Genomic DNA, 22,678 nt, shown 5'->3' on the forward strand with positions numbered 1-22,678 from the left:
ACCCCATATGTGAACAAATGGGACCCCATAAATTTTATAATTAAGGTTTGCTTTATCTTTTTTTCACTAAATTTTGTAAAAGGGAAAAAGGACACCAAATCCAAATTTGATTTATCATGGGAGTGCTAATGTTTTTGGAAAATGTCCATTTTAAGATTGTCATGGTCATGTCTAAAAGGGAATGTTTTGTACACAAAATTTGAGAAAATTTTTTAAAGATTTTTTTTTTCTTTCACAAATCCATAATGGGAATTTATGTACTAATGTCCCTTTGTACTCTTCTTTCAAAAGAAAAATAATTATTTTATTTCGTTCAAAAATAAATTGGGTTGGACCGGCTCTGATTAAGAACTAAAGAGAACGAGACATATTATCTCAATTCAATAATTCAAATCAATGATTCATTAATTTATGCTTTTAATTTTTAATTGCTTTTTTTTATTTAGTAGTTCAAAAATTTTACATTCTTAATTTAAATTTATGGATTTACTTTCGAATCTAATGACCTCATCAAACAAAGTAAAAAAGGTAAAGGAGAAAGAAATTCACCATAAAGAAAGAGCTTAAAAATAAATTGGTAACTATAATAGAGCATACAGAAAAGAAAAAAAAAAAAAAACTAATACTCTAACTCCAAAATCAATTCAAATACAAAAAAAATGATGAATTTTAACTTTAAAATATATAAAAACTTTATAAAATAAGAAATGATATATATATATATATATTATGTTATGGATTCTGTTTTGTCATTACAAGAGATTGTCTCAATCCTAAAATATAACAGAGGTTACAGTAAAAGATTCATTTCCTATCCATAAAGTTTTGGCTTGATTAGCATATTGATTAGCAAATGATAGGAATAGTTAATGACAATTATTATGTATACAAAATAATTAGGCAATAAACAAACAAAAAGCAACTTAAATTCCATCATGGAAACATGAAAGACAAGGACAATGATGAAACAAAAACTCTTACTTTCAGGTAATATGCATATATATTAGTTTCAGTGAAATTTGAGAATCTACAATTTCAAAAGAGACAACATTAAAATATTCAAAGAGAAACATCAAAGAAGGGAAGAATATGATAGCTAAAGACATAAAATAAAAGGAGGGGACCATATTTAAGAGACAACAATTATGAAACAATCACAAGTGGCGAAACCCATAACTAAAACAAATAAACAATAAAAAAAGAAAGTTACGCTGCGGTGTGGTTTGCAAAATACAACTAATCAATATTTATATTTTTTAAAATATATTAATCTGTCTTTATCTTTTACTTTTGTTACACTATCAGGTTTTTCTGTTCAATTTTTATCTTTTTTTTTCGTTAAATCAACAAAAAAGCACATAGGTCAATTGAGATATATTAAAATTTTATACTAAAAGAGTTACAGTACGGTCACTATGGTTTGAAAAATATAATAAATTTATCTCTGTATTTTAAAAAGTATACCCATAGTAAGAAGAGATAAAATAGGTATTTTCATCATTTCATAAGGTATTTAATATAAAATGAATAAAAATTGGACGAATGATCCTATGAAAAGTAAATTATAAAGAAATTTTTGTCTATTTTCTAAAACACAATTACTGACTAATTGTATTTTTTAAATTATAGAGACTGTACTGTAATTTTTCATGATAAAAAATATCAATGCATCAATTATATGTCCATCTCTTTCTCTATATCTGTCAATTGCCTTGCCCTACAGCAAAGGACTTGCCTAGGTTTATTTATCTTTGTGTCAACTACTGGCCTATCCATTTTGGAAGAGCAATGATTTTGGTATTGAAATTCCTTTTTTTTTTTTTTTTCAAGCTTCATAGCTTGTTGACCGGTTTAAATGCGAGAGGATGGGATAACTATATGATTGGGACTGGAATAGGGAATGTAAGACTGTTAAATTCAATGAAAATATAGATGAAAAAAAATAATAATAATGATTATAAAATTGAAAATTAAATGATTATTTATCCAGAAAGTATAATTTCAATATGTTTAGTATATATATTAACTTATGAAGAAGTAAATTACTCTCAAATCACAAAAGATAATAGTGTCTGTAATATAAATTTAAGTGCGTTTAAATAATATGACAAATTAGTAATTCATTACACTTAATTAGGAAAAGCGCAACTTGAAAGTTGAATGATATACTTTAAGAGAAGTAGAATTGAAAATACAAACCAAATATAAACATTTTATGTACTTCTCGAAAAATTACATTTCGCTAATCTACTCACCTTTAACCAAACATCATTTAAATATTACAAATTAAGATTGATTGCCAAATAACATAAATATTGAAAATTAATTCTAAATGGTGAATTTATTAAAAAGCTCATCCACTTATTATATCAAATGTAAATCTTAAGTTAAAATTTAATTGAAACTTTTAAGCAATATACAAATAAATAAATAAATTTATTAAATAGGGAAATTTTGATTTTGTATTAAACGGTGTTATTAAAAACCACTTAATCCTAAAAATTATATTTAAGTCTTTAAGAAAAAGTAATGCTGAAAAAAATTTTGAACCAAAGATGAATTTTGCCCTCTTCGTGGCGTTTGAACACGGGAATCATTTCTGTATCAGATAGAAACATTTCCGCCCAAGAGGAAAGCTTTTCGTTCTGAAACACAATTTTCTTTTTAAATTTCTGAACCCATTGAAATCCATAATCCAGGGATGGCCCATATTTAAAAAGCCCACAGAAAAGTAAAATCTACTGTGTTCCCGCTGCATACAATCACTACTGTCGGACAATTACAGTAAAACTACCCGTTGTGAGTTGAATCGGAGACGAGACACAGTGAAGGTGACCCGAAAATGGCCTCAGCTCCTAAAGACGAAAGAAGAAACCCAAGTATGTTACCGGCTATGTCTTTCCTTTCGCTAAGAAACATTCAAATCATCAACAAAAGAGAACAAAAAAAAGGAGAGTTTTTATGTAATTCACATTTCTATTTTTCTTTTCATACGTATTTCAGGTTCTGGTAAGAGAGTAGCTGTTGTTGGTGCTGGCGTCAGGTGAATTTTATTGGTCCTTTCAAATTTCTTTTTATTGGGTTCTGAATGATTTTGTAAAGTTTTATTTATTTATTTATTTATTTTAAAATTGAGAATCATTTTTGTATTAGTTCTGTGTGTTTGATGATGAGGTGTGACATTATTCATTTTGTTTATTTCAAAGTGGGCTGGCTGCAGCATATAAGCTGAAATCGCATGGATTGAAAGTCACGGTATTCGAAGCTGAGGGGAGAGCTGGAGGGAAGCTTAGAAGTGTTTCTCGTGATGGTTTAATTTGGGATGAGGGTGCAAATACAATGGTATAATGGTATTCTTTGTTAAGTTGTTAAATTATGGTCTTTTTCTTTCTCAGTTTGATGCATAAGTAGAAAATTTCTCTTTCTAATGTTCTTTTCAAAGTATGCCTCGATTCTTTTTGAGTATTGGGAGAGGGGGACTCAAATTGGGTCTTTGTCGGGTATGCACTTATTGCTAGGCTAAGCATGCAAGTGCAATCTGGCCATGTTCTTGCCCACCCATTTCAAAATTAAAGCTGATTGTAAGTTTTTTCATGTTGACCTTTTGTGTAGACTGAGAGTGAAGTGGAGGTGAAAAATTTGATTGATGATCTTGGGCTTCGAGAAAGGCAACAATTTGTAAGACTCTTTAATATCTTGACTTGAACATAAAGCATTTATTCAAGAATTACTGTGCTTAGCTTTACTTTACCATTATTGCCAAACTCTTTCATAGTATGAAGTGTTGTTATTTTTGTTCTCAAGTTGAGCTTCGGGAATTGTAATTGTTTTTATTGCTGTTATTATTATCATTGTTATTATCATTATTTTTTTTTGCATTGAAAGTTTTCTACTGTTACACAGCCAATTTCACAGAACAAACGGTATATTGTAAGAAATGGAAAGCCAGTGCTGGTAAATCCTTTTTTCTGTATATTTGTTACTGAGTTTATTTTGCTATTGACGAATCAAAGGGATATATATATTACTTACCTTCATTATGTACACAGTACTCTGTGTCTGACTGCTAGCATAAACTCTGTTCAATATTTTGTGCTAGATACCTACAAATCCGATCGCGCTGATCACGAGCAACATTCTTTCTGCAAAATCAAAGGTTTGATTTTCCAGGCATTTTTAGTTATAAACTTTTCCAGCCTATGATTTTCTTGTCTTGCATATTGTGCGACCTTTGCCTAGCAACCTCCAAATCCTGGGGATATTGAATTTATGGTTATTCAGCTTTTGGAATATTTGAGTGCCAGTTTGTAATATCTAGGATTCTGGGGACTGGAAATAGCAATGACTCATTGGTTGCTTGAATTTGTAAGATCCCTATTTTGCTGTCCACAACTTCGATGCGCATTGATTAGTGAACTTGAAATGCTATATAAACAGACGTGGAATGGTAGGCGTGTTGGCAAAGCTGAACATGTGTGCTTCAAGTTTTGTGCATTAGCAGTTACTCAAATGACTCGACAGAAAACAGAACATGTGACATGGGCACACTAAGTCTAGTTGATTTATATTTGATGAATTGGTGTTTTGCATAAGATTCCACCTGATGTTTGAAAGTTTTCTGATTTTTTGATATGCTCATCCAGCATCCTTTTTTCTCTTTCAGTTTCAGATCATTCTGGAGCCATTTTTATGGAGGAAGCCTGGGTCCTCAGAAGTTTACAATGCTTATACTGAGGAAAGGTGGTTAATCAATACATCAATGCCGTCCGGCTTTCTTACATTCAAGCTTTATGGCTTCTTCACGTGCTTGTACTTTATCATCTTTGGCATTCTCAGCATTCTGTCTTACTTTTGGCTATCTTACAGTGTGGGTGAGTTTTTCCAGCGTCATTTCGGGAAAGAGGTATTGCATTCATTTTGTTGTGGACCAAATCAGTGAAGCATAACTTCTCCTTTCATGATCCAAGCAGAAATTCTGACTCGTCCAAATACTAATAAATTTTTGCACTTAGCTTCAGGAGCTTTGAAGTCCTAAGATGGAGTAGAAATATTTGACGCCTTTCCATTATCATTTACTTTTCTTGTAAGGTTGTTGAGTATCTTATTGACCCTTTTGTTGCGGGCACAAGTGCTGGAGATCCTGAATCTCTTTCTGTGAGTAATGGCTCAGATCTTTTGATTACTTGTAGGAATTATTTTTTCTTTTACGGGCATTAATTATTAAAACCGATTACTTATAGGTGGAATTCTGCTTCCACTATGCATCATTTCATGTAATTTGCTTCATATTGAAATGACAAAAAAAGAAACTATTCATGATTTAGAATTTTGTAATTTTTAGTGTTAATGGACTGGTCTTAACTCGTAAGAGCTACGGTATCCAATGAGTTATGGCATGGGTTATTTTGGTGTCTGGTCTTTGCATTTCACCACAATTTTGTTGATTATCTTTTCCTGAAACAGGCGCGCCATTCTTTTCCAGAGCTGTGGAATCTGGAGAAACGGTATTTCTCTGCCAGTATTTGTCATTTGTTTTTGTTGGCTATGTTTGCATTGCTTCATTATTTGGATATGTGGCACTTTGCTTATTCTTTCCCAGTTTCAACCTTTTACAAATCATATGTTATTAGACTTTCTTTGTCAAAAGGAAACCATCTTCTGAGAACTGTTTAGGATGATTCAGATGAATTCCCTCTCATCCACTAAATGCTTAAGCCAAGGACTTTCCTTCAATCTTTATCTTTTCTTTTTTCGCTTTTGCAATGTGTCGTGTCTGTCTGCATGCTTCATGCATCCATGCGCATGTGTATGGACTAAAATTATATTCAATTTGCACGTAGAAGTACTTTTGATCCAAATCTTTGTGTTTTGGTTCCTTTCAAGCTGACAACCATCTTTCACATGTATCAGCCTAAGAATAGTAATTTTATGGTTACGATGTATGCACTGTTGTGATAATCATAATATTAGTAAATGATTAAAGGTTAATGAATGACTTCATATGGCAACTTATTCTTCCATCTAAGTGTGTAGGAATGTTTTAGTGACACTCTGTCTTTTTTTTTTTGTTATTGTCTGGGCTTATGCTAAAAATTGGAAAGGAATTTAATGGTTGATGGGATCCTGTGTCTAGTGGGAGAAACAAGGTGTAAAACAGAATTGCTATGGGAATTTTGTGGATAATATGGGGAGTGCATAATTGTATCAATAAACCTCTTTACATAAAATTTGGTAGAGGTGGCTGTATGCACTTCATTTTTTTTGTTGATGGCAATGTTTGTTTTTGAAACCGTTTCTTTTTTTAAACAATACAAGCAATATTTTTTGAGATAGCTTTAAAACTATGTACTGCTGATTAACATGAGTTGGTCAAAATATTGAAAAATAATAATAATAAATAAAGTAAAGATGCTGTTATTAAATTAAAGATGAAAGGTTATTGAATGAAATTCTTTTTATGTATGATACTTGGTCTACAATTAACACCAGTTGATACATCCAAGTTTTTGTGTTCTACAAGGTTTGGGTCGATTATAGCTGGCGCATTTATGGGAAAGTTATCTACTAAAAGAGAGAAAAGCATAGAAACAAAAGCATCTGCAGGAAAGAAGCGCCAACCTGGTTCCTTTTCTTTTCTGGGTGGAATGCAGGTATGGTGTTGATTTCCTCAGAAGGAGATGTAGTTTATGCTTTATACCTGCCATTATTCTATCATCTTTACTTGTAGGAGCATCACTTTTGGAATTTAGAATTTCAGAGCTATGGTTACTGTTTGCTTCATTTCATCTTCTAGATCAGTGTTCTAAGAAACCTTTTTACAACCTTGTAGTACAGTTAAAAAAATTATATAAGCAATTTCCATTCCTTTTTTCAGCCTACATATTGTGCTATTCTAGTTTCCTTAGCTTATTTTTTAATCAGTCACTGCAGGGTATTTCATATTCTTTAGAAGGCATCCTTAACAGTGTATTTATAGTAGGTTGATATTTGTGGGGGTGAAATTACAGTGATGACATATGATTAGAATTCATATGGATGATAACTGCAATTTTGTTGGTTAAATATAAATCCATCTTATGGGCTCTAATTGTTTAACTAATGACAAGGATCGAACCCTTATCGTTCTTTGGCTAATGGAGGCTATACATTTTTACTAGGCTGTGCTTGCTGTCAGCTTATAAGTAAATATATGGTCCTTATTTTCTGTTCTATGTTTCTTCGCAGACCCTAGCCAACACGCTGTGCAGAAACCTTACAGAAGATGAGCTTAGATTAGGATCAAAGGTCTTGTCATTGTCTTACAATCATGATTACAAGTCAGTATTAGAGAATTGGTCTGTTTCTTATTCTTCTAAGGGTACTAAGAATGTGAAAGACTCAACTTATGATGCTATCATCATGACGGTTAGTACTTGCTCTACTATTGGTTATTTATTTGTCTTCTTGTTGACACTGCATAACTGGACCTCAGTTAACATGCATACAAAAAATGAGTTACATCTCTGATCTCTGGTGTAGGCATGTTGCTGATTCCAAGAACTTGTTTCCTCACTGTGTGTGGGGTGATTGAGAGAAGTAGAACAATAGGAAAAAAGAGATAAAAGGTAGTTTGTTATATACTGGGACATCCGCAATTTAACAATTCTCCCAACTCAATAATTTAGTTGAATCTAATGATAGTTGACTGAGGTCTGTTTTACCGTCAAAAGATGCATACATCAGACCAAATAACCAATTTGACTATCTGGGGGCGGAGGAGGGGTGCTTGTGTCTTAACTGTTTTTACTCCACTAGATTTTGCTTTTAGAAATTGGAGGGATTCCTGCTCTCTATTCTCTCTCTCTACACTTCATCATTTGATTGTTCTAGAAGAATATTGCTATCTACTAACAAAGAACTTTACCTCAGGCTCCATTGTGCAATGTTAAAGAAATGAAGATCACCAAAAGTAGAAGCCTCTTCCCACTGGACTTTCTTCCTGAGGTGCTTATTCCTGATGTAAATGCTTGTTATGGGCTTTGCTGTAATTTTTCTTCACAATTGAGCATTCACTTAGGGTACAACATGCACACACAATGCTTGCACAAACAGTAACTAACAAGCAAAATTTGTTACTGTTAGACTTGCATCCTCATGGACAAAATCTTCTCATGCATTGGTATTTTCATTATGGCCTTCTTATAAAATTCATCTGGTCCAATGGTGGCTTATTCCTAACTAGACATAAAAAATTAGACATTTTTTATGTCAAATGAAGCATCTGAAGTAAAATGCCAAAGGCTTCCATGCACAAGTAATTTGTTTCCAAACATAATCTCTCTGCATATTCTCTCTGCCTGGTAATTCTTTAGATTAAGCTATTTTGTTTCCAAACATAATCTCGTTTGTTAGTGCAAAGGCTTCCATGCACAAGTAACAAGTTGGTCCTTGTAAAGAAAAATACAGACTCAAAAATAAGTGGCCACATGAATCACAACTTCTTTATGCACAATAAGTTTTGCATGTGTTATACGATCTTCACAATGTAACCATGCAGGTGAGTTATATGCCACTATCTGTCATCATTACTACTTTTAAGAAGGAGAATATCAAGAGACCCCTTGAAGGCTTTGGAGTTCTTGTTCCTTCTAAGGAGCAACAAAATGGTCTAAAAACTCTTGGTAATGTCTGGCTCAGACTAACAGAATAGGTTAAGTTGCATCATCTTCCCATGTTTTCACCTTATGCATGTTCTGTTGGTAGGTACACTCTTTTCCTCTATGATGTTTCCAGATCGTGCACCCGATGATCTGTATCTGTATACAACCTTTATTGGTGGGAGTCGAAACAAGGAACTGGCAAAAGCTTCAACGTAAAAGAAGCTTCCATACTTTCATTTCTTCAAATATCATTGTTATCCTGTTTAAAAAAATGCTGTACATGGTGTAACTAATCCTCTATTAACTTTTGTTTCAGGGATTCTCTAAAACAGATTGTTACTTCTGATCTTAGGCAATTGTTAGGAGCAGAGGGGGAGCCCACATTTGTGAAGTATATGAATCATTTTTAATCCATATAAACACACACATGTTTTTCTTCCTGAAATCAAACCTTCAGAGCTTGTTTGGAACAGATAAATTACATAAAACTTTGACGGAATTTATTTACAAATCATACCTGAACATTTCAGGAACTTCAAAAATTCATTTATAGTTTTAATTCTATGGAATTGTTATTTGAGCGAAATTCTATTAAAACTTTTATAATTTAAATAATTCTAAAAAAAAGTATAAATTTTTGAAAATTTTCACAATGAGAGAGATTTTTTAAGAGCTGCAGATTACCATTCTTTTCTTGCTTGCTTTATTTTTGGTGGCAGTCATTTCTATTGGAGTAAAGCATTTCCCTTGTATGGGAGAAACTATGATTCAGTACTCAAAGCAATTGACGAAATGGAGAAAAATCTACCTGGATTCTTCTATGCAGGTAACCAATTATTGACATACACTATGAATATATTAATTCATAATGAAGAATAAATGAAACAATGTTCAACCTGGGAGATTTGATAATTCAATTTATACAATTTAAAAAAATATATATTAAGAGAACGGCTTGTGTCGAGCACAAAATGAAATATTAAACTGGTATTAAATCCAATTTTTGTTGGGATCCAGATAATTCCATGGCGTAAAATGCATTTACCATTATTTATTCTGATTTGTGGGTAAATGATGACTTGTTAGGTAATCATAAAGGAGGATTATCTGTTGGAAAAGCAATAGCCTCTGGATGCAAAGCAGCTGATCTTGTAATATCCTATTTGGAATCTTCTTCTGGTGACAAGATACTGTAAACAAAGTCAAGTCATCATCATAGGAAAAGAAGCTGTCTTCCTGAAGGTTAGTTTGATTACTTCTACTTGCATTCCCTCTCCTCCTTGTATATAAGGTTAGAGACAGCAATCCAACTGTAATAACAAGCAAGTAATACATGTTGTTTATAATGTTAGTCGAACTGGTTGAACCATAAACCGCCAATGAAACCAATCGAAATGCTAGTCTTATTTTAAAAACATTTATCCTCCATACATGGTAGTGCATAAAGTTAGCATTTTACAAGAACTTTAACCCCACTTGTAAAATGGCAATTCATATATCTATATTTATTTATTTTATTTGTAACTTTTCTTAGTTATAAATTAATATTAAGAATCTCTTCTTGCATATTAAACACAATGCTTATCAATCATTTATAACTCATCTTGCTTAGAACTTTTGAAACTCCAACTCAGAATTTTGTTTTGATATGAAAGCTAATGACTATAAGGTTGTGAGAATTGCTAGTATCATTGACACACAAGAACAAATGCAAGCAGAACCAGCTAGTTTTCTAATGTTTTCTTATATTGGTCCCAAACTGGATTGGATGGAAGATATGATTCAAGACCTTTCTATTTGAATTTGGAACTAAGTATTTCAAAAGGTGTTTAATAATTAATTACAGTAATTAACTATCTCAATGTACATCTTATTAATTTTTTACCTAGCATAATGTTAATGAAGTTCAAAGAGTATATGATTATGATTATGATTATGGGTAGTAAAATGAAGAGTGTCTCTTAATGCAAGCAATAATTACTTTACTTCTCCAATGAAAAGCCAAATAATTGTTGATTAGCTTTAGAGGTGAGCTACCAATACCCATCTTAATTAAAAAGAGAGCAAACCTTAAAAAGAAATGTCCAGATGACACAAAATTATATTTGCTTGAAGTTTTGGAACTTTAAGATACAAGCAACTCTTTGTTTTGATTGATTGGACATTTAAAATTGGAGGTTACTTTCAAATGTCATCCTTTGGAGATAGTCCAATTATTGCTACTAGAGTGCACGTCCATGGCAACCACCGCCCTTTCCTTTTTCCTTTTTCCTTTCTTTTCTTTTTTATAACAAAAGAAAGTAAAATTGATCGGAATAAAAAATAATAATAATAATAATAATAATAACCCTATAAACTCCTTATGGTCAAAAAAAACTCGAACTCGAAATTCCACTCTCCTCTATAAATGAGAAGACCAATACTTTAGCCTATTGGATAAACTTTCACATTTACCCTTATTATTATTATTATAGATTAGTTAGTTAAATTTTTAATTAAGTTTAAGACATAAAACAAAGGATCCTTAGTAATATATAATTAAACTTGGCGCCAAAGCCATTCAAAATTTGTAATCATTGATTTCTTTTATTCCTTAGGTTTGAAATTTGAAGTAGTGAGCTTTCTTTTTCACTTTTTGACTACTAAAATCTTCTTCTGGTTCTTGATTTTCCTTTTTTTAAGTGGAAAGGATTTCAATTCTTAAATATTAGACATTGTCTCATCTGAGGAAGACAGTAGAAATGATCACTGACCTGGGCATTGGGCCAGGATTGTTGGGGCCCAGCCTATGTAGGTGGATGGGTCTACATTGATGGGCCAAACAAAAATGTACCAGAATTTTGAATGGGTGTACATAAATTTTGAAGGTATATGCATAAAGTTTTATCTGTATGTATATGTAGATAGTAGGGCAGGTAAGCTCATATGTCTGTAAGAAAAGAAATTTTATTTTATTTAGGAAGTGGAAAGGAAACCTAACGATATTAGTACAGCTGGCAAATGAAAATATGGTCGTGTTCTATTAAAAAAAAAAGTAGGAATTCTCGATTTCGAATGCTTCCGACCATAATAATTTTCACTAATTTAAGAAAAGCTTCTAATTTAAGAAACTTCTTCTACTTTCTATCCTATATTTTTCTTTTCATAATTAAAGTGGGAAAAAAATAATTTTTTTTATCTTTAATTATTGATCACGCCTTTAAATTTTCCTTCCTCTCACCATTTTCTCAACTAAACATAGTGTTAAATTCAAATGTATAGTTAATATTATACTCTAGCATGCATGATTTGAATTCATTATTATGGAATAGCATTGTAAATTTCTCAAAGAGAGTTCATAATTAAAGTCTAGTTTTATTTTAGGGATGCAATTCCCATCCATTTGGTGGGTAGTTGGCCACGGTTCCGTACGGTACGGTGTACCTTCTCTTGTGAGCGTTAAAGAGTCTCACATAGTCACATTACATGAGTTTACGTATTAGCTTGAATAAAAATATCATTTTAAAAATTATGAATTTTCTAATTGCATACATAATAGTAAATGAGTCAAGTGTTTGTTCAGCTACTTAAATATTTTATTGCAGAGTTCGGATTTAAATTTGAATTTATAATTAAGTTATATTTTTTTTTTTTATCTATAACCTGCGGGCGTTCGAGCTGAATTATTTAAATTGAATATGAGTTTAACAGTTAGTTGGAGTTAGTTGTTTTTACTATAATTTCAATGTATAAATACAATTTATTTATTTATTTATTCAGAAAAAAAAAATTCAATAAAATATTTAAAAAATAATTTATACTATGCAAATGAACACAAATAAATAAAATATAATAATATGAGTAACCCCTGCCATGTTTTAATTAATGGATGAATTCATTATATTATAATATCACCTGAAAGAAGGATCTACATCTATCAATGCCTTTGATTCTGGATCGGGTCAAATTTGGACCTTAAATTCAACATTCAAGAATCAAGATTCTCTCTTTAATGGAGATCATATTCCAGAATTATGCTTGTGTAAATTAAATTAGATATTTTTAAAAAATTATTTATATTTTATCTTTTTTTTCTGAATTATCAAAAATATTAGGACAAAAATTTTTATTTTCATCATATTTGATATATCCACAACTGCCCATTACTATATGTTTTCATCTATTAAACAAAAAAGCACTTTTAGGCAGTCTAATGGAGTTATTCTTCTCCTTTTTCATCAAATTGATGAAAACAATTATAGTAAAAAAAACTCGAACTTGAGACATCTTCGCTTCTCACACAAATCACAATTGATTAGCCTATTTGATTATCTGTTTGCTCATAAGTACTTGACTCATATTCATCTTAAAAACTAAAATTACGTGCAATAAAAAATAATCTTAAATTATAATAAAATAAATATATTAATTTAATTAAATTATTATTTAAAAAATTATAAAAATAATTATTGTATTTAATATAAATAAGATAAAATTGAAAAATTAAACAATTTATATTCATTGTCAAAAAATTACTTGAAACAATTCACATTTATAAATAAAATGGGTATATAATATAATGTTAATACCCATTTGTATGAATATAAAAATAAAACTAATTCAATGGAGAGAAAATAATTCAATAAAAATAAAACACTTGTTGAAAATGAAATCCATAAATTAAAATTAAAAATAGAAATGGAGAGAAAATAAAATCTTAATTTAGTTTAGAGAATCCGTGTCTCATATTATTCCAGGGATGTATTATTTGTTTTTACTGTATAATTATTTATTCCCAAATTGCTCCATCTTCCATACTTTGACGGCCACGTAAGCGTTTCTGTCTACAACTGGAGCTGCGAAACGCCGGCCGAAGCCAGCTACTTATGACATGATCAGAACTCATGACTGCACGTGCGGTACCTCACGTGATAAAATCCTAGTGGAACTCGATAATCGATGGCCGACGGATTATTAAAAACGACCTCGTTGTCGGCTATGCGGCTGCGGCTCAGCTTGTACAAGCCGCCACTGAGACGATATCTTATAGTGGGGGCCCATTAGATCCTTACGGATCTGGAGCAAAGGTAGAGGTTGTCTGGTACATCAGCTGTACCGTAATCTCAGCATTACTAGTGGGCCCCTCATTGCAGTTAAAGATATTTATCCGGAAACTTCAATCAAATGGTGTATATTTAGCTGATGCAGAGTCATATAGAAAACCAATTACAAAAATAGTTTTTATAAAATTATTATTATTATTTTAATATCATAAAAAAATACTCTCGTTAAAACTAATAGACTATTTATAATTGACTGATTACAGTCCTCCATAAATTATGTTAATACTCAGTGGTTAATTATGTTGCTGTCGGTTGTTTCACTAATTATCAGCTAAATACTATACATGAGCCTTTAACTGTTAATTATTTTATAATCCATTTTCTTAAATTCTAAACATTAATATGGATGTTCTACCTCTAACTATAAATAATTAGTCAAAACACTACCTAATTTTTTAAAAAGCGGTTGCCGAACAGAGCAAGAGAGAGTAACATTTTATGATATAATATCTTAAGCCTCTAAACACAAATATCAATTAAATGAAGATGTAGATAGTAATTTTTTAAATTTATTACAAGAAATAACTTCAAGAAAATATTTGGTAAAAATAACTATTCAGGTAAATGATTTTGTGATAGAGACAATTGCACTGTTTGATACAGGTGCAGAACAATATAAATAATTGAAAGAGAGAGTCAATACAAGAAAGACAACTTTAAAACTTTAAATGTTACTTGTATAAATTAAGTAATCCTAAATGAATTGATATCGATTTTGGTGGAGGAGTATAAAATTCTGCCATCTCTGGTCTGGTATTATTTTCTTTTTGTGTTAAAATATTAGTGAAAACTCAAAAGAGATTGGAAAAGAAAAGACAATGTTGGCAATGGTAGCTTAGCTTCTCAAGTACTCGTATTGACTACGGGACATGGGAGTTCGCAATATGCATGGAGCAAGTAACTATAATAAAGACTAGTGCTATTTCATTTCAGTTTAGTCCTATGATCTTATCTTTTCTCACTGTTTGGCCAAAGAAAGAGGAAGCACTCGGAACAACAGACAGCTGTAGATAGTGCAGCAAAGTGAATACTATATATATATATATATATATATGCCACGGTATTTATTACATTTAAAATTTCACGTATTTTTAGAAAGTTATTAAATTTATTTAGATTATAATAAATTATTGAGTAAATTGATTATATTATATTTAATTTAATGCTAATTTTATAAGAAAATCATTAAATTGAAGTAATAATTATTAGTCATATATAATAGATAAACATCGAAAAAAATATTTATTACTCCTTAAAATTATAAATAATTTTTTCAAATGTGACAAGTATTATGAAACGAAGGTAATAAATCATCTTTAACCTAGAATGTTCTTACTAATGTTACAACTTTGAGTATGAGTTAGCGATAAAACCTACCAATTATGATAAATTTTTTTAAAAATTTATGCACTTTGTTCTTTTTTTTTTTTCCTTAGAATGGTTAGAAATCTCCTCGTTTTTTTGTGTATGAATAAGTTTATAGACTGAGTCTAGATAAGTTATACTCATGCCACATAATTACTTAAAAATTTGCACTGGATTTCATTCCGTCATTTTTTTTGTAAGGATTGCCTAATTCGACTCAAGGCTTAAAGGCTTTTCGTCCCTTTCTGCATGTGTGTTTAGTGGAGATTGAACCCAATAACTCTTCCCACACGCCTAACATGCATTTCCAATCCGTGTGTAATATGGATTAATATTTGTTAAGTTACTAGAGATCCCACTACTTACTTTCCTTTTTTGAGGATTAAAAAATATAGCAAAACCAATAATATAAAGATTTTTTTTTTTTGACAAGGAAATGAATTATGAAGATTAACTTAACCGTATTAATTTAGTAAAATTTAACTATATCTTAGTTTAATTTTTGTTTGAAAGGTAGATATAGTTTAATTTATTAATATGTGAAACTAAATTAGTTGATTTAATCGAATTGGTTCAACCATTTACAATCTTTTAATCACTTACACCTAACATTTGTTTTCTAATTCAGTTAATTTGGATATATTAAGTATTAATTAAACCATAATCAACCGCTAAATAAATCTAAATTTATTTTGCCAAACTGAAATTGATTTTTGAGCCATCCAACTGAATTAGTCAAATTAGCGAAATAGGTCAAACTGTTTTTGCAGTCCTAATTATAATAGAAAGCATGTTATTGAATTTATCAATTTTTATTTTAACTTTTATTTATTGATAATGAGTATTTAAATTCTTATTTTTGTTAAAAATAAATCCTTATCTAATTTAAGATTGAAGTGTGATAATAACAAAGAATGCACACTAGTGTTTGACTAAATTTTTAACTGAATTTTTATTTTTGTTCAAATTCAACTCTTGCTTTCTATGACAAATTTCTATGCATAATGACAGATATGTCTATTCTTTATGGTTGATGATTTAAATTTATCATTATTGTTAATTAGATTTTATCTAATTAGTTTTTTCAGTCATGTAAAAAGTTTGAGACCTCTCGACTGTAAAAATTTTTGTCAATTTGGCGCGATTGGCCTCCAAAAAATATAAAAAAATATTATTTATTTTTAGCTAATTTAAGACTTAGTTTTTATAAAATAAAAATTGAAAGATAAAGTATCAATAAATAAAAGTTAAAGTGTGCAATTAAATTCATAGGCTAAACCATCCGTTTTGCCAAACAAAATCATTAAGTTGGTTGAGGTAAAACCCGGCTTACATCGTATCAACGGTCCCGAATTGACTTTAAGTTTCCAACAACGGTTACGATTTGACAACCCAACGCTTAAATGCTCCCACGTCCCACCCTCTGTCTCTTCCCCCAAATCAAGCCGAGTAGGACATGCCAAACCAGCATTTGCCGTTCATCCAGTGTGTAAAAATGGACCCCCACAGCCATAAATTACTTTTACCAACCAACTTCAACCCAGCATTTACGTTTTAACCGCTGTTGAAAGTTAAACCAACCTTCTTATTTTTTTCCAATAAATAAAACGCTTCCCTCTCTCCGTCTCTGGCGCTCACTTCTTTCAAGTTTCTTCCTCTTCTCTCTCCCTTCTCTCTCTCGAGCCTTGCGTCTCTGTAGAGAGATTTATTATAATTAAATATCAAAAATAAAGAAAATAAAAGAAGAATCGAATTCGAATCTTACCTGAAACTAGCAGCAAAAGTTTTTACGCCACCCAAGCTCTCGCCGTTATCCGCCAATTTCCATCACCATGACGGTGTTCTACGGCAGGCAGGTGGTTCCGGTGGACTACGAGGCTGAGGTCTCGCAGCGGCTGCTTGAAGCTTCTTTGTCTGGCGATCTACAATTGGCTCTAGAGTGCATCGCGGATAGATGCGTCGACGTCAACTTTGTTGGTGCCGTTTCTTTGAGATGTAAAAAGAGTGAAGTCGTTTTGCGTGATGAATCGCCGAATGAAGTTTGTGTCGACTATGAGGAGTTTAAAACTGACGTTACGGCTTTGTTCGTCGCCGTTCATGTTGGAAATTTGGCTCTCGTTAAGATATTGCTGGTAATGCCATCGGTTTTATTTCTGTTAGCTTGAGATTTGAACTGTTTTATTAACGCTGTCGTTTTTAGCCATTTCTGATCGTTTTGTTGCTTGTTTTCAAAATACTGCTGGTGTCAAAATGTGTTTTGTTTTTGAGCTGCGATAGTGATTGAAATTTAAATAATTGCTTATCCTGGTGATATTGATATTTTTTGGTGAGATTTTGAAACGTCTTTGAACACTATCATTTATGGCTTAGTTGTTTGTATTTGCTCTCTCAAAATCTGTATTCTCTGTCACCATCCTGTTCTGTTTGGTTGCTGCTGGGAGGTAAAAAAAAAAAAAAAAGAATAAACAAAAAGATAGGAATAAAACTATAATAACTGTGTTTGAATTTTGAATTCTCGTGGTCCATAAAGCAAGAGATCAGAAGTTTTAATGAGCTTTTTTTTTTTTTTTTTGAATATTGAAGCTTCACATTTTTTTAATTATTAATTATTAATTTGGCTGAGCAACCAAATAGAGTGTCACTCTCTCTGTCGGGTAAAATTTTGAAAATTAGTTATTGAAATTATAATTTCTACTTTTTTAGTGCTTAAGCTTTGTTTTTCAATTAATTTATTGTGTTTAATTTACTATGCTTAACAGCATCGTTTTGATGATTTTCACATATAATGTTCTGCAATGTTTCTTTCGACCTTTTGCTTTTTCAATAAATGGAGATTCCCAGTGTTAAGGTTCCGTAGACATTGTCTTCAATTTAAAGCTGCATATGTCATTTATATCTTTAGAAGATTCACTGTCTTAATGTTGGCCCCCATAATTGATGGTGCTTCATACGGATCAATTGGAACAGAAAAACTTTTGCCTTAGACAATTACTGTTCCCCAAAGGTATAAATCAAATCCAACTTTAAGGGAGATTATGCTCTTTATATTAATTTTTAATTTAAGTTTTGCTTTCCCTGAAAATACATTTACTTGCCAAATGAACTCTCCCATGTTTTATGCTTTTTTCTTTTTCTTTTTTTTTTTTCTTCTTTTTTTAACATTTGCGGTCAAGTGGCTTAACAATCTTATTTCATATGTAAACTTTGTGGCTGATAATTCTCAGGGTGTTTTTATCCTTTTTGTACCCACATGCTCCCCCATGGTACTGTAAGTATGTACAGTGCCTTTATGATGCATGTATTCTAAGTAGTCCCTCTTAGTTGGAATTCTTGCTTCTGAGTACTGAGTGCTGATCAGTTTATTTTGTTTTATTATTTGCTTAGGTACGAAAATTCTATCTTAGTTTGTTGATATGGTTTTGACGTTTGGATCCGTGCCTTTTTATTTTATTTTTTATTTTTTTATTTTTTTCGTGGTCTTTTGTCCTCTAACTAAATCAAATCCAGCTGTAGTCCGTGTTTAGGATATGCACAATTTACAGTGATGTACTTGATAATGTATTGCTTACAATTTCAGATGGTTAGTTTGGCTATTTCTTCCTAATGCTGTGTCTCGCTCACATGTTTGTTCATTTTTAAGAGTTTGACTGACGATTATAAATTTTCTATATGGTGACTTATCTTTCTAAACTCCATGGATAAGGGAAATACAATCTAATCCAATATATGAAGTACAATTATTGTACCTTTTTGGCTTTTTCTTGTTTTTGTTCTTGGACTGACCGGTTTATTTACACTCAATGGTGAAACCAAGTTCACATTCACGATTCTGAAGTTGAATTGTCAAAAATAATCATTATTCATGGTGTCAGTGATGTGGGCAACTCGGAAAGAAATTTGAAGGACCTGTTATTTATTCATGTATAATTGCTAGTTTTCTCTGTGCATACCGTTCATTATTTGCACCCATTTGTGTATTGAATAACATATTTGAACTTGGCCTGCAAGGCCCATATCGAGCTGTCTCTGACCATTCGTCAGAATCTGAAGTACATGATAGTACATATACATGATACAGCCCCCCTTTCCTTTTTATCAACGAGTATCTTTTGCTGCATGATGTATGTTCCATGCTTCTTTGTCTATCACATCCGTACTTTTCTCAATATTTGTCTGTTTGTGGCCATGGCTTCCTGTACCCGTTGAAAACCACTTTGCTTAATATGGTACTCATTTTGTCTTCTTCCTGTAAACTTGCATTAAGCAAAGAAAAGAACAAACAGTAACCTTAATTAAGACTTTAAGCAAAGAAAGCAACAAAGAAAATGGCTTAAGCGTGGTGTTAGTCTGTTCATAGAAAGCAACAAAGAAAATTGAGCGCAACATAAGTATTAAAAGATGGGATTTTGCAAATGACAGGGCGTAGGTGCTGACGTGAACCAGAAACTCTTCAGGGGCTTCGCCACAACAGCAGCAGTGAGGCAGGGCTACCTAGAGATTTTGAAGATTTTACTGAAAGCTGGGGCATCTCAGCCAGCTTGCGAGGAGGCTTTACTTGAAGCGAGCTGTCATGGGCAGGCAAGACTGGTGGAACTGCTCATGGGCTCGGATTTAATTAGGCCCAATGTTGCCGTCCATGCACTTGTCACTGCATGCTGCAGGGGATTTCTGGACGTTGTAGAGATACTCACAAAAGTAAGCAAACACGCCGTTAAATCATCTCTAGTCTCCAACAAGATTAGTATAACCCTTATAAGATTAGTTTAGGCATTATAATTTCGACCTACTATTATTGGATTTTGAAGCTGCTAATTAAGTAAAGTTCTCATTCTTTTGACTGCTGCTATTTTTCTGCAAACTCCATGGGGTCTCATGGAGCTTTGCTTTTTATCTTGATTTAGACTCTTTTGGTCATCAGACACATATGTCATCCCAAATAACTTCGGTGGTTATTAACTTGCCAAAATATGAGAACCACTGAATTTTGATCTGCATGCATTCTTGAAATTAAGGTCCTTAGGCCTTCCTTGGATCTGTGGAGTGTTCTGCACCATGCTAAATGAATTTGCTGCTATTATGTATTCAAGAGCAAATCTTCCAAGGAATTGAGTCAATCTTTTAAATGATTTTTGTATAACTTCAGTGTTTCATATGTGAGTGACATGGATTTGTCCAATGGCAGTGTGGCGTGGACATCAATTCAACTGATAGATCGTTGCTTCTGTCATCAAAGCCTTCTTTGTACACAAATGCTGACTGCACTGCACTTGTTGCTGCTGTTGTCAGTAGGCAGGTTGCTGTTGTTCGAATGTTGATAAAGGTAGCCTTGTCATCTTTTATTTTCATGTGAATCTTTAAAAGAATGGTAATGATCATTTATGTGCTGATCATCTTCTTACTGTCAACCTTTTTCATGAAATATTGCTGAAGGAAACTATTTGTTAATTTGAAATGGAACAATTTCAACATCCTTTTGACTGTATGATTAAGTTTTGCCTTCTGTTATTGGCTACAAGCAGCTTTTTCCAAACAAAACCTATGAATTTCTTGGGTTACTGGGAACTGATTACTGTTGAAACCATCTTATTTTATGCATACTCTTTTAATTCAGCAAATGATTTCAAATTTATCTGTAATATTTGTGCAACAACTGTGGCACAGCTGTGTTTGTGCCTTTGCTAAATAAATTATATCTGTGGTCGCATGGTATTGTCACAAAAGAAAAAAAAAAAAAATGAAAAAAGAAGAGCTTATGATCTCCTTCACGATTTGTTTTTCCCTTTTGGTTTCCCTTTTGATTCTTATCCTTATATTGTTATGCTATTGGTAGTTATGATTGTTATCAAAATGATCAAACAGGATGGTGCCAGGACAGACCTCAAAGTAAGACTAGGAGCATGGTCATGGGACACAAATACTGGTGAAGAATTTAAAGTGGGTGCAGGACTAGCTGAGCCCTATGGCATTGCCTGGTGTGCGGTTGAGTATTTTGAAATTACCGGTACTATATTGCGCATGCTGCTCCAATATCATTCCCCCAATGCTCCTCACCACGGAAGAACACTCCTCCATCATGCGATTCTCTGTGGTAATGTTGGAGCAGTTAATGTGCTCTTGAGCAATGGTGCCAACGTAGAGTCTCCTGTCAAAACTCGGAAAACTGAGTTCCAACCTATACACATGGCTGCTCGTTTAGGCCTATCATCAATCCTTCAATGTCTAATAGACTCGGGTTGTGATATAAACTCCCAGACAGATACTGGTGACACAGCTTTGATGATAAGTGCAAAATACAACCATGGAGAATGTCTGAGAGTATTGGCAATGGCTGGAGTCGATTTTGGTTTGGTTAATGTTTCCGGTCAATCTGCTTGTTCACTTACTGCAAGAAACCGGTGGAGCCTTGGTTTTCAACAAACGGTGCTCGGTGTTATTAGAGGTGGAAAGATACCCACATCAAGTGATATTTCTGTGTTTTCTCCTCTAATCTTTGCGGCTGAAGCTGGTGATATAGAGGCCCTAAAAGTGTTGATCAACCGGGGAGAGATTTATCTTGATTATCAAGATGATAATGGTTTCTCAGCAGTTATGTATACTGCATTAAAGGGTCATGTTGAAGCATTTCGGTTGCTGGTCTATGCAGGGGCTGATGTAAAGCTATGTAATAAAGCTGGTGAAACTTCAATCACTTTGTCTAAATTAAACCAGAACCACGATCAATTTGAGAAAGTGATGCTCGAATTTGCACTTGAAAAGGGCAACCGCAATGCAGGAGGGTTCTATGCATTACATTGTGCAGCTCGTCGTGGAGACTTGGACGCTGTCAAATTGTTGACAAGCAGAGGTTATGACGTGAATCTCCCTGATGGGGATGGCTACACCCCTCTCATGTTAGCAGCAAGGGAAGGCCATAGGTCTATGTGCGAACTCTTGATCTCAAGTGGGGCCGAGTGCGAATATAAGAACATAAAAGGCGAAACAGCACTCTCTCTTGCAAGAATATATGCTGGCATGAAAAGTGATGTGGAAAATGTTATACTAGATGAACTTGCTCGCAAGCTTGTTTTAGGAGGTTCTCGTGTACTGAAGCACACAAAGAGGGGCAAAGGAAAACCACATGAGAAGGAGATAATAATGGTTAAAATGACGGGAGTATTCCGATGGGGGAAGTCAAGTCGGAGGAATGTCATATGCAGAGAAGCTGAGGTAGGGCCCAGCCCGTCCTTCAGGAAGAATAGAAAGAACAAAATCGATGCAGATATGCCTGGACTTTTCCGGGTATTGACTTCCAAGAAAAAGGAGTTGCATTTTGTATGCAATGGTGGGGTTGAAATGGCGGAGCTGTGGGTCAGAGGTATTAAACTTGTGACAAGAATGGCTAATCGCGCTTAAAGAAAGGCTGGTGGCATGAATTGTGATGTCTTGTTTAGAAAGTACATCCAGGGAGTACTTCATCTCGAAGTAGTTTTAACTGTGACTTTCATTGTAAAGGTTTTGATCTCGGTAGCTGTAAATCCTTTTTTCACATCTCAAGTAAATTCAGTAGCCCCATTTAACCCAAAAATCAATACC

At 32.7% G+C, this 22,678-nt stretch overlaps 2 protein-coding genes across 8 annotated transcripts; both read left to right on the forward strand.

Moving 5' to 3' along the window:
* Positions 1–2,617: 2,617 nt before the first annotated feature.
* Positions 2,618–10,056, forward strand: HEMG2 (Flavin containing amine oxidoreductase family). Of its 6 annotated transcripts, none has more exons than XM_089716503.1 (18): positions 2,624–2,879; positions 3,004–3,043; positions 3,207–3,342; positions 3,613–3,678; positions 3,904–3,954; positions 4,100–4,156; positions 4,664–4,740; positions 4,867–4,903; positions 5,089–5,154; positions 5,464–5,504; positions 6,521–6,650; positions 7,225–7,404; positions 7,909–7,998; positions 8,537–8,660; positions 8,743–8,851; positions 8,956–9,030; positions 9,359–9,465; positions 9,726–10,056. In XM_089716503.1, exons 1-18 carry the CDS (start codon positions 2,843–2,845, stop codon positions 9,833–9,835), a joined length of 1,533 nt encoding a protein of 510 aa, XP_089572629.1. In that variant the 5' UTR covers positions 2,624–2,842; the 3' UTR covers positions 9,836–10,056. The 6 variants fall into 6 exon arrangements, with proteins under 6 accessions (XP_037494297.1, XP_020534792.1, XP_020534800.1 ...); XM_012215344.4 differs by having other exon boundaries at positions 2,629–2,879; positions 7,909–7,983; XM_037638369.2 differs by having other exon boundaries at positions 2,618–2,879; positions 3,221–3,350; positions 4,664–4,903.
* Positions 10,057–16,716: 6,660 nt separating this feature from the next.
* LOC105632912 (ankyrin) lies at positions 16,717–22,670 on the forward strand. Of its 2 annotated transcripts, XM_012215383.4 has the most exons (4): positions 16,718–17,238; positions 19,526–19,801; positions 20,289–20,426; positions 20,966–22,670. In XM_012215383.4, exons 1-4 carry the CDS (start codon positions 16,939–16,941, stop codon positions 22,496–22,498), a joined length of 2,247 nt encoding a protein of 748 aa, XP_012070773.1. In that variant the 5' UTR covers positions 16,718–16,938; the 3' UTR covers positions 22,499–22,670. The 2 variants fall into 2 exon arrangements, with proteins under 2 accessions (XP_020534437.1, XP_012070773.1); XM_020678778.3 differs by lacking the exon at positions 19,526–19,801 and having other exon boundaries at positions 16,717–17,238.
* Positions 22,671–22,678: the final 8 nt, after the last annotated feature.

Source organism: Jatropha curcas, chromosome 11, assembly GCF_041381405.1.
Source record: "Jatropha curcas cultivar XTBG-Jc1 chromosome 11, XTBG_Jcur_1.0, whole genome shotgun sequence".
Classification (NCBI taxonomy): domain Eukaryota; kingdom Viridiplantae; phylum Streptophyta; class Magnoliopsida; order Malpighiales; family Euphorbiaceae; genus Jatropha; species Jatropha curcas.